At 61.6% G+C, this 12,064-nt stretch overlaps 2 protein-coding genes across 2 annotated transcripts; both read right to left on the minus strand.

The window, feature by feature from the left end:
* Nucleotides 1-698: 698 nt before the first annotated feature.
* Nucleotides 699-3,990, minus strand: LTHEOB_12067 (Phospholipid metabolism enzyme; the record flags this gene model as incomplete). The annotated part of the gene is made up of 2 exons (XM_035508893.1): nucleotides 699-2,874; nucleotides 3,104-3,990. 2 exons carry the CDS (start codon nucleotides 3,988-3,990, stop codon nucleotides 699-701), a joined length of 3,063 nt encoding a protein of 1,020 aa, XP_035365328.1.
* Nucleotides 3,991-5,434: 1,444 nt separating this feature from the next.
* LTHEOB_12068 (Protein kinase) lies at nucleotides 5,435-8,979 on the minus strand (the record flags this gene model as incomplete). The annotated part of the gene is made up of 2 exons (XM_035508894.1): nucleotides 5,435-6,166; nucleotides 6,229-8,979. The coding sequence occupies 2 exons, from the start codon at nucleotides 8,977-8,979 to the stop codon at nucleotides 5,435-5,437; spliced, it is 3,483 nt and encodes a 1,160-aa protein (XP_035365329.1).
* Nucleotides 8,980-12,064: the final 3,085 nt, after the last annotated feature.

Here is a 12,064-nt window from a genome sequence, read left to right on the forward strand (position 1 = left end):
AAAGCGTCGGCTTTTTACCTTCTTGGCAACCGGTACTCGTCAAGTTCGAGGACGTGAGGGGCGTAGAGTTCCATCGCTTTGCAGCTGTACCTCGGCATCGACTAGACCTTTAGAGTCGAAGCAGGGTCTCCGCCAGGGATACGGGCCGCTGGTGCTGTTTTAGTCGATCGGAATGCTGCTGCTCAGCCATTCTCAGGCCTTGCCTCTACGATAATGTCTCGACGATCAGTGGTAACTGCTACCTTCTGGATTCGGGAGGAACACAAGGCCGGGAAGCAGGGTAGACACCCTCAATCCATTCCTACAGAGAGAAAAAAAAGACAAGCCTCCTGATCCAGCGACTCCAAGACCAGCGCAATGCCGTGTGCCATCGGAAGATAAACGGAACATCCCTCCACTGCCAACCTTGCTTATTTTGTAGTCTGTCCACGAGAGGTCCTATCGGCCATGGCTTCATATATAGCGTACAGTAGAAGAACAGAAACCTCCAGGCTGGGAATGTGCTCGCCGATGCCATAGGAGGAATAAAGATTAAAAAGAAGCAGAGGGATCTATTGTCCGTTGCTTGGAAGAAAGGAAACACTTTCGCTCAGGAGGGCTTGGGTATGCGCATCAAATGACGAAGGACATGAAAATGCTCGTCGGAACCACGTGAGAAAAAGACCCGCTGAATACATTCGTTACTTGAGAGTAGTAATCTACTCTTCGTCCTCGCCAGCTTCGCCGACGAGACTTCTCCGAATTTGCTCTATCCACATCGCGCCTTCCGCATTAACGCCCTTTTCCGGATTCACAAGAACACTCCTTCCGATCGGCGCGGTGTGGGTGCTGCTGCTGAGCGGCAGCTGGTATCTCAGAATACCGCGCACAATCAGTTCGAACGGATATTGAATGACGCGCTCCCACCGTTCCGTTCCACCGGCCTCGGTCTTGTTGCCGGGCTTTTGTAGACGCAGCTCGCCGATCGAGTAGTGAGGGCGGCGCTTGAGAGGGTCACCGTCGAAGTTCAGCGGCGAATCGAAGTGGAATATGCGGCCGAGGAGCATCGTCTGCGAATCGCCTTCCGGATCCTCGACCGGGTCGTGCGGGTCGTCATCCAAGGTGTGGAACGCCTCGTCATCTTCGTGCGAGGGCGCCCGAGGACGTCGGCGTCCAAGCTCGCGGGGGCCGACGACTCCGTCAGGCTGCTGGTCGCGCCAGAACTTCTCGGTGCCGACGTGCTTGCTCTTCGCGAAGATGTTGACGTCCATCTCTCCGATGCTGACCGCGACGATGTTAGGGTTAACGGCCTCGACGAGCAGGTCCAGCATGATTTCCTGCTCGCTGGCGAGGACGTTTTGTATCTCGACGACCTCCACCTTGTAGAGCGGCTTTGTCGTGGCGAACAAAAAGCCCACCGCACCGAACGCGAGCAGGAGCACCATGATGGTGAGCACGAAGCAGCCCGCAAATCTTCGAAGACAGCCTCGCCTGCGTCGTTCGTAGTGATCGTGATAGTGCAAGCTCGCGCTCGTCGGCCTCGGCCCTCGTGCAGGAGCTCTCCGGGTCCGCACGGTCCCCATCAGCGGCGTCCTCTCGTCATCTGCCCCCTCGCCATCCATGTCGTACGCAGACAGCTCTCCCATCTTCCTGCTCGAAGGGTTACTCGTCCGGGAGCTATAGTGCGGGAACTTTGGGCTGCTGGGCGCAGACCCGTGTCGAGAACCGTAACCGGATACGCTCCTCGACTTTGAGCCCGGAGGCGCCGGCCCGTCCTCGAACAGGGAGTTGACGGCGGCGTTACGGCCGTATCGGCCTATATGGTGGTGGTAATTGCTGTGGCTCCCGCTCGGCCGGGAATGGTTGCCTCGAAGCGTGCCGTCGAAGCGTTCGCTCACGTCTTCATCGAGGCTCGAATTGCCGTAGGGGTTGTTAGCGAATTTCATACTTCTCTTGCCCGCGACGCTGCGGTGTCCCTCGAGGACGTTGTTGATGGATCGAAGGCCGCCACCGAGACGGGGGTGGTCCACCATGCTCGCCATCGAAGTCGCACTCGGCGTGCGAGAATGGTGTCGGCTCGCTCGGGGTTGCGTGTCGGGCGGGTTCGATTCGTACACAAACGTCTCGTCGGAATCGGATGAATTCGCTTCGTCAACGGCACTCGCCACCTTGGCTTCGAATATGTCTGCTTTTGAAGATGCTTTGCGTGGAGAGTCGTTAGTATATTTTGAGCTCATCTGTTTGCTGACAGTCGTCGAAGGGGTTTGGGTGAACTGTGAAAGGTCGCCAGGGCTCGGGAAGCCCAAAGAGCGGAAGGACTGGATGTTGGAGTCTGTCGTGCTGAGTGGTGGAATGGTGTTGGATCGGACCTGCAGGTCTGGTCTGACGGGGCTGACGGGATCGACGACGGGAACATGATGGTGGCTGAATGGATTGCGGACTAGCTGCGGTGGATACCTACCCGTGCCGGAAGTAATCGACGGCGCTTTCCGTACTGTCCTCCTCTTCTCCCTCCTCGGTCGGATGGTCTCGTTGCTCAGCTTCAACCGGAGGCTGCCGCTGGGCTCTCCGCGGCCTGGCGCAGGACCGCCTTGCGGTTGGCCCATGACCCCTTGAGGAACCGAGCGCACGGTTTCGGTTTCGACGGTCATGTTCTTCGACGGTTCCGTGACGGATCTGGATTTGCCAGGGACGAGGCCGGTGAACGAGCCTCTCGACGTCGCAGAGGGTCGCGCGCTGCTGGCTTTCTTCTGTTCCGTTCGTCTACCGCGGTCTTCGGATCTGTTGTTCCCCCCGCTCTCGCTTCCACTTTCCCGAGCTTTTGAATTTTCTTTCACCGATTCTGTTGAGTTAGCGACAACGGTGTCGTCACTGGACGATTTGGCGGGATTGTTACTGCGAGGAATAGTTAGACTCCGCATCGCTGACGTCCACCGCTTTCAGCGGATTTCGGCGAGGTGGCCGAGCGTAGAACGAGGTTCGGCGCATCGACATTTTGTCAGCATGACGCATACACGGGGACTCGAGCCTTCGTCAACGCGAAACGCCCAATATCCCCATGTAATAGTCCTGACAGCCGCCGACGTTGCGCCGACCACACTCTCTAGCTTGATTACCAACGTACCTGTGTGCTTGGAAAACGTCGAACCCCGGCGATGTCGGGAGACTGGCCTCCTGCACGGTCTCCAGCGCCGGAGGAGCGCCGCTCACGGTCCTTCCGGAGCCCTTCCGGACCATGTTGGTGCCGTCTTGGTCTTCCGAATCGCTAGGCGGCGGCTCATTCTTCTGCTTCGCCGGAGCGCTGGGCGGCGTAGCGGTGCGCTCGACGACGATGTTGGGGGCGGACTGGGTTGACTGGGGCGGGTCCGGTCTTTGGGGCCGAGCCTGGTGAGGTGGTTGCAGCTGCTGTTGCTGTTGTTGCTGCTGCTGCTGGGAGCGTAGTGAATTGCGGCGAGAGCGACTGTGGGAGGGGGGAGGTGACTTGAGACGCGGCGAGACGGGCCAGTGGGGTGTGCTGTCGCCGTGGTTGTTCGACTTATGCGGTCTCGGGACACGGGTCGAGTCCGCCGGGGTCGGCTGGAGCTGGGGTGTGTTTGCAGACGCAAGGGCCCGCTGGATGGCGGCAGCGGACGGGGCGGTGGTGGTCTGGTTGGCGAGGGCGGAGGGACGGTTCGGACTGCCGTCCTGGTTGCTGTTCTTCCTCGACCTCTGGACGCGGCGGGCAGGGCCGGCCATGGCGGGCGTCTGGCGGTGGGGCTGGGACGAGCGCGAGGGCGAGGGGTCGCGCGAGGACATGGGCGAGTTCGTCTGCGAGTGCGTCGCGGTCGGCCGTGGGGGGGCGCCACTGGACGAGCGCAGCGAGGTGTGGGCGGGCGTGATTGGGTTTGTTGTGGCACCGGTAGCACCGGGCGTGTTCGCAGCGGGCGGCGCGCTGTCTTCAGCTGCCGACGCCGGGTCTGCGGTCTCGGGCAGGCCAGTGACGGAGCGGAAGCCTTCGTCGTGGTCGGTCATGGTGGGCTCGGGGAGTGCGTGGGGTCATTGCAAGGTGCTGGGCGTCGGGGCGGGAGCGGTTGAGGTTGCGGTGGAGCAATGGGCAGTTCGCTGTCATTGATTGCTGCGCTAGGCGAGCTGGAGGGCCGTCGCGCTCGCAGAGTCCACCCGAGAGCACGCGGCAAGCGGCGGTTCGCGGAGCATGCAGAGGCCACGCAGCTCAGCGCGGCATGAGCAGCAGCAGCAGGAGCATGAGCGTCGGACGTCAACGGTCACGGGCTGGATGACGATGCGTTGACAGGCTGCGCTCCCCTCCGGCCGCCCTGCTATGCCGCTTCCATCGACGCGCTGGCCCTACCCGCGACGACGTTACGCCAACTGCCAGCTTCCCAGCCCAAGGCCCGCTGCCGCCTCGACCTCAGGTGCTGACGCCCCGTCGCTGCCTTGCTCGACAGCCCCAACGCAGCGCGCCCGATCGTCGCCCCCAGGCCCGTGCTGTCTGCTCGCCCTCTTCCGGTCGCACCGTCTCATCACATGTCTCGGCGGACGGTGCGACCGCGCCGCCAGCTCACCACGCCGGCGCCAGCAGCACCTTGGATCCGTCACCGCCTCTCTTGCGATTATCTCTTTTTTGAATTTCGCTAGCTACTCTTGCCGGTGCCCGCTCTGCCCTGCACCCCGGCCAAAATGTCTCCCAGAAACTTTTGCACAGCATAGTGCTTATCTACCCAACCCCGGGCATCGTCCAGTCGTGAAGGGCACAAAGGAGAAAAACAAAGGAAAAAACCCTCTCCCCGCCACTTTCACAGACACCCTTCCCCACGCCGTCGACCCCTCCGTGCGGGATCGCGGCCGTGCAACGCAAATGGTATTTCCCCGAGGTTGGTGTACAATTACAAGTGCGCGTCCGTCGGACGCTTGGCTATAAGTAAAAAGAAAAGACTGCCCGTTTCTTTTCCCCGGTGCGCAAAAGGACGAGTCCGCTGCAAAGAACCGTCGACCCTGGACTGGCCGTGACAACGTGTGGTAATACAATGTGTAAAAGAAGAAAAGAGGTAGTGTGATCGAATGCGTTTTTGCCCGCCGTGACGAATCGAATCGTTTGGATCATCCGTGTGTCGTAAAGTCGTAGAGGTGATCCGCAAAGAATGGTATACAGTGTTGTTGTCGTCGTCGTCGAGGTATCGGCCGATGAGTGCGGCCTCGTAAGCGCTAAGTCCAAACAGCAGGTCGCAGAAAACGATGGGATATCGAAAGCGGAAGAGCAGAAAAGCAAAGCAGGAGCAAGCAGCCACATGTCGCGCCGTCCATAAAGCCCGTGGAGAAATCAAACGCCCATTCACCCGTGCACCTTAACACCACATGTTTTTTTATATGCCTCGGAAAACGCCTTTCCAAGTGCAGACTGGGGGGGGGGAGTAGTAGTATCCAGGCACCACCGCTGGCCCTGGAAATGTACGATTGCTCAGTTCATGTCCATCATGTCGACGTCCTGCTCGGGGTTGAGAACATAGTCCGCAGGCCCCCAGTTGCCTTCGTAGATGGTGGCACCGGCGCGCCTGCGCCTGTAAACCCATTGGACACCGTCAAGGTGGTAGATCTGATCGATGATCGGGCGCATGTGCGGATCGGGAGAAATCATCCATTGGACGACCCTGTCCAAGGCACCTTCGTCTTCGGGATCCACCATGAACTGAGGGGGCTCGACGAGAGTGTCGGTGAGGTACCTCCTGGGCGAGAGTTTGCGAAGCGTCTGGGAGGTCTCGTCGTCGTGGTCAGAGCCGAAGAGAGGCTCGTGGGACGGGGCCACGACGACCTCCTCGTCGAGGATGGGGTCGCCGGACTCGTCCCGCTCCAGCGTGGTATCCGAGCTGAAGGTGAGGCTGGGAAGATCGCTCAGGTCGCCGTTCCGGAGACGCTGCCACGAAGCACCGTTGTCGGGCAGAATGATGTTGCCCGCAATCTCAACCATGATCATGCCAAGCGCGAAGACGTCGGCGGGCTTGTCGAACTGACCGCGGAGGATCTCGGGTCCGATGTACTCGCGATCGCCCTCGCCATCGATGCCGTCCGGCGCCGGCCACGTGCTCGCGAGGCCGAAATCGCCAATCTTCAGCACGCCTTCCCAGTCTATGAAGACGTTGGCCGGTTTGAGATCGAGGTGGATAAAGCCGGAGTCGTGGATGTGCTTGACGCCCTGAAAATTCAAATCAGTATAGTCTGTTCTCGCGGCGCAAGGGCTCCTACTTAAGAACTCACCGATGAAAGCTCCAGCAAAATCTTCCAGATTCTGAAGTCGTCTAGTCGGGCCTTATCGCCGGTCTCGCTCAGGAAAGTCTTGAGGTTTCCATTTTCGCAGTACTCCGTCTGGATGTAGAGGTGCTGGTTCGCCTCCCAGCAGTTGGTGAACTCGATGATGTGCTCGTTACCGCGCAGGGACTTGAGGATCTCCACTTCCAGCATCTTCCGGTCCCTGTCTCTTGGGCCGGTGAAGGGCTTCTTTGACTTTTTGACGACCCACCGCTTGGTGAGTGAATTCGACGACGGAGACTGGGTCATCGAATCGTGCGCGGACTGGTCGACGAGGAAGACCTGGGAGAATTCGCCATCACCCGGAAGGAGCTTAACGTTCTGGAAGCAGGCCGTGAGGCTGGTGTCGACGTCGTTCTTGGTGAGGCCGGTGATCGGCGCCACGGGCTGAGCGTTGCCGAAGACGAAGACCTGGTCCCTGGATGTGGTCGGAGTGGCCGGAGGGAAGGCCAGCCCGCCGTTGATGCTGGCGTAGAACGGAACCGAGCCTCTGCGATTGGCCTGGCCTGAGATGGAGAGCCGGCTGGCGTCCGGCGGGGTGTAGCTCCCTTGCGGAGTGTGAGGCGACTTTGATCGGTCAAGGGTGGGAGTAGGAGCGACTGAAGAGGTCATTTGCTCAGCACCATCCGCAGGCGATGGAGTGGAAAGAGATTTGAGAGAGTGGCTCAAGAGCGGTGACGTGCAGGATGGGATCGACGTCCGCCTGCCGAAAGGAGAAGACGCGTCGATGTCTTGAGAGTTCCGGAACGGGTTCGGAGAGCGCTCGAAGAGGCCCTTCTTGGTGCCCGCACCGGCCTCGGCAGACCCACGCGGGAAAGACTTACTCTTGGAGAACTTCGGAGAGGGAATCTCTTCGGGGGTGGGTGGAGCGAACGTGTCCGGGCCCACCGAGGCTCGCCGGCCGAATAGGTTGCTCCTCAAGCTGTTGTTCTTGGAGTTCCTGCCGCTGTTCTGCTTGGTGGGGGTGGGAGGGAATTCGTCGTTATCCCCGGTGCCCGAGGGCGACTGCAGGTTGTCGTCGCCGTCGATGCTCACGAAGCTGCTCCTGCGTTCGAGGTCGGGCTTCTGGCACCGGGAGCCGAAAATGCTAACGTTCTGACCGAACGAGATGGGCGTCGCCTTTACGGCGTGGGAGCTGACCGGCGTGGACGGTGTGCCAAACTCCGGCCGGGACATGGTCGACTTGCCGAACGCGCTCCGCTGGAACGGCGTCGAGCTTGCGAGGGGCGGCGGGAAAGACACCCTCTTCGACGGCGTGTCGGGCATGGTGTAGTTCTCAGCGCCTCCGGCCGCGGGTGCCTCCACGTTGCGGTTCTTCTTGGAGATGAGGCCGGTCGACATGAAGGCAGACGGCAGAGGCCTGGCCATTCTGAAGTGGTCGGGAGTAGCAAAGGAGTCGGACGGCGCGTACGCCGCGCGGCCAGCCGGGCGGGCGGCACCGATGGGAAGAGATCGGGAGAAGCTGATCGGAGGCCTCGACATTTCAGCGATAGTCTGGCGCTGAGGGGCCGGCGCCGGCGGGGGCATATGGGAGGGAGAAGCGTCATCGTCGCTGAGGCTCGAGCACGAAGAAGACGGAGTAAGGGCGTTTGACAGAGGATGTGGCTGGTGGGTGATGGCCGGGCCCGAGACCGAACGCTTTTGAAGATGGGATGCGCCGAACTTGGCGTTCTTACGGAAGGGCGATTCGGCCGGCGATGGGCTCATGGCGACGCCGCTATCCAGGGAAATGCGAGGTTTGGACTTGGGCACGGCCGGGCTCGCGGATAGAAATTCGTGTCCCTCGAAGAGGCGCGAACGTCCGCCGGCGGTGCTGTACCGGTTGAGCGTCGACCGTCTGAGTGATTGCTTCCTGATCGGGGAGGCGCGCCGCGGTCCGAGCGGGGAAGAGGACGCCGGCGTGAACGAGTAGTTCGTCGTTTCCCTGTCGTGGTGGTCGTTGCTTCCGCGCTCCTCGGCCTGGGCGGAGAGCGAGAAGCTGTCCACGTCGTCGAACGGTCCGCCGTGCAGGCTCCTCCTCTTCGCCACGGGACTGCCGAGGCTGGCCTGGTCGAGGTTCATGATGCCGTCGCTCCGCTTCAGCGGGCTCGACTTTGCTGGTTGGAGACACCTCGCGACGGGGTCGCTGGCCTCGGCCTTTGGCTTGGCAAACTCAAACTTGATCGGGTCGTCCATGAACTCGAGGCGGGCGCTCGACGCCTTGGATTCCGTGTCGGACTTGGGGTCCTCGGTGTCCTCGTCCATGTTGTCCTCCTCTGCGGTGCTGCGGCGTCTCGACGTGGGTGACTTATTGGCCTGGTTCAAGGTGTCGCTGAGGACTCTGCGCGGCGTTGGTCGCTTGCGAGGCGAAGTGCGGAGGGGCCCAAGGCGGCGGAAGGCGGACTTCTTCTTTGTTGTTGTAGTGGCGGCGGGAGTGTCCTGCAGAGGGGAGAACGGGAAAAGTTCCTGAACATGTTGGTCCTTGGACTTTGGGCTGCAGACTCTCGCCAGAGCCAGGGGGGACAGCGGGGACTTGGGGGAGCCGGACGGCGAGTTGTTGTGCAGGGTGAACCGAGAAACCTTGGAGGGGGAGCGCGAGAGGGAACGCCTAATCTGCTTGATGGATGGAAAGCCGTCGACGCGGTACGAATGCGGGTGGGTGGGTGAGTGGAGGTGCAGAGTTCCGCCGACCTCGCGATGTGGGGAGTAGGCGAAGTCCATGCTTGCGGAAGAACTGCGGTCAGTCGCGACGATACCACCGATACGCGTCGCGCGTCCTCGCGATGACGACAGCCGTCAAACTCCTGACAGAGGCGCTGAAGATGGCGATTCCCGGGCTGGAGTCGCAAATTAGGTGGCAGGCGGCCTTTGCGATGGATGTCGCATATGAGTGTGTCCAGGAGGCGGCGGGGCAATCGCGATGGCAGGCAGTTAAGGCGAGTGCCGCGCGCTTGCGAGCCTGCGGCTAGGAATGTAGGTGGTGTTTACGTTCAACAGAGTCGATTCTGGATGCGCGATAGTCGAATTCCTTCCCCTTCGCTCGAACCTGGCTACACCGCCCGTCTCAGCGCCATCCAACGCTCAACGTGCGCGGGCCGGAATACGCGGGCGGAAGCGTGTCAATCGGGCGGGGATGGGGTCCTCAGCTGGGGCGAGGCGTGTTTTTGGGCGGCGACTCGAGGATGGTGACGTGCGGAGCGCGTGGAATGCGGTGCGACCGAGTAAACAATAGGCGCGTCACAGCGTGCGACCGCGACGAGCAGCGGGCGCGTCGGAGGGGAGCGGAGAGAGGATGCGGCGGGTTTCGTCGGACAAAGAATGCGGACAGGGCGAGGTGGAGCAGTCGTCCGGGCGGGAGCGCCTGAGCTGAGAGCGCGCGCGCAGGCGGTGGTGGTGGTGGCCGACAAGCGCTCGATCGCTAGGGTGAGGGAGAGGCGGGAGTGCGGCGGGCCCGGCGCGTGTCTTGGGATCGCGTCGTTTGCTGGCAAGCGTCCTCGCTTCCGGATCCCTGACCGAAAGCCACAACCCCCTGACTCCTCGTGATCCGCTGCCGCACGGAGCGCTTTAGTCTCCGCCGACGACAGCGGCGAACCGTGCGGGAAGTGCGTCTGGCGATGCGACACGGCGACTCCTGAGGTGCAGGCTGCGTCGAGCGATTGCGCAGGTGCTGCGGACGAGCGTCAGCACCAGCCGCTCTGCCCGCCACTTCTTGCCAGCCAGCTAGCCTTGCGCGCTCGCCGCCGACCAGGTCAGCTCCGTGTTTTTGTTTGTTTACCATCGCGCCCTTCCCTTTCGGGCAGATCTGCCTCCGGCTTCCCCAGCGCATTGCCCACCCGCCCCTTCGTCATCATTCATCGCCGGCCAGGATGGTCCCTCTGCCGCGCGCGCGGCGGAGCACGCGTCGCGCACCCGCAAATTGCTGCACGGTGCCTATTGTTCATGGTATTGTATCATCAGCCAGCGCCTTCGGGCGCCATAGCCGTTAGGTGGCTCGCAGCCTGCCCCGGCCGCCGCACGCGCAGCCTGACGGGCGGCAGTACCCAGCCCGCCCTGTCCAACAGGGGGCATTGTTCCGAGCACTTGCATTCTTCGCATGCCGATAATGGCATTATCTCCTCCTTCATAATGCAATTCTGCATTGCGATGTCTGCGCCGCCCAATCAGCCCGCCCTCCTCCCGCTACGGCGCGCGGCTGATCATCCCACCATTTTTCGAATGTCTGGAGACGTCAACTTCTGGACGTTGGGCTGCGTTGGCCGCGGAATCATGAGCAGGGAACCCATTGCGGCACGTAAGCTCAGCTGGGCCCTGCATACTCGGCCTGCCACGTTCGCCAGATAGGCGCAGCCAATCCCGCTGCTGTGCGACGGCCCGGAATAGAGTCGGCCTCCCTCGCTGCAGTGGTAAGCAAGCGGGGCTGCGCAGGCGGCTGGTGATGTGTTGGCAGACGTGGGGTTTCTCCCAGCTCTACGTGCTCTCCAGCGCTCGGTCAATGAGCACATGTCATTGACGAGCACAGGTCAATGACGAACATAGGACCACGACGAGCACAATCGACTGCCTCGAGCGAGGCCGCCCAGCCTGAAAGTCACACGGAGCCCCGCTGAGGCCCTTTGGGTACAATGGCACAGAACGACGATCACGCACCCACGTCGCGTTGCGGTTGGCAACGCCGTGCAGCAGACCAATGATTTCCCGGCCCATGCTGTGCGTCAACTGCGGCGTTGAGCGTTACGCGGTGGCGCAGGACCAGCCACACGTTGGAGGTGGCGGGTAGGGCAGCGCGATCAGCAGCCAACCACGTCTCGCGTGCCTGCGTCGGGACGGCAAGCAGCAGTCGAACAGGCACAAACAAGGGGCGCCAGGGTCCTCGCGATCTTTGGAACCTCCGAAACCCCCTCCTTTTTGCCATGCATATCGAGCATTCTTGAAGTCAGTGTTTCAGTAGCTGCGGCGTGGGATCTTCAGCGCCAAATAGCCCTACCGGGACAATTGGCGGCGCTAATCTTTGTCGTGGCAGCGCGCTGGCCCGACCTCAGGACCTCCTCCAGGCTCGCGCGTCCAAACCAACACAGCCGTGGCCGGCGGGACCTCTGTAGGACCAAAGTGCCCGACGGCGCCTGAAGACTGGCCGCGTGATGGCAGGGATACCGGCGCCGAGGTGCTGCGCGCGCGCTTCCTTGGAATGCCGGCGACGGCTCGCAGATAGGACTATTTGCAGATAGCGACGCATTCTGACGGAAGCATCACGCCTTTCCCCCGCAGGCCGGAGGTGGGACCTGCGACGACGCCAGGATGCGGATGCGGGTTGCGCATGGCGCTATGCCAGACTGAGGCGCAACGACAGCTCAACCTGCGCCGCAGACGGGCAGCGCATTGCAGAAAGCATCGATTCGAAGATACAGACACCGTGCACAGGTCACAAATGGCCGTCGTTTGGGCCGCGGTGGACGATCGACGATCGGACGACGACGAGGCTGGAGCAGCATGTTTTGACGCTGCCTAAAAGGGAATGTTGTGATGTTCGCCACGGACCCACAGCAGCTCACGTCAATGCAGCATCATGAACCGCTGCAGGCTGCCAAGGTGAGGCAATTTCGACCGCTCGCAACCCCGGAAACGACTTCATGCGCACGACTGACCGCCAATTCGCATCCCTCGGCCGTCGCGCAGGGTTCTCACATGGTGAAAAAAATTCGACAGCTGCGCTGTTCCTGAGGCTGCAAGGCCGCGCTAACGGGTGGGTTCTACGGCTGGTGATCACAGGATCATCCTTGAGCCCCGCCGGCACCACGGATGTGCAGAG

Source organism: Lasiodiplodia theobromae (assembly GCF_012971845.1).
Source record: "Lasiodiplodia theobromae strain AM2As chromosome Unknown scaffold_57, whole genome shotgun sequence".
NCBI classification, from domain to species: Eukaryota; Fungi; Ascomycota; class Dothideomycetes; order Botryosphaeriales; family Botryosphaeriaceae; genus Lasiodiplodia; species Lasiodiplodia theobromae.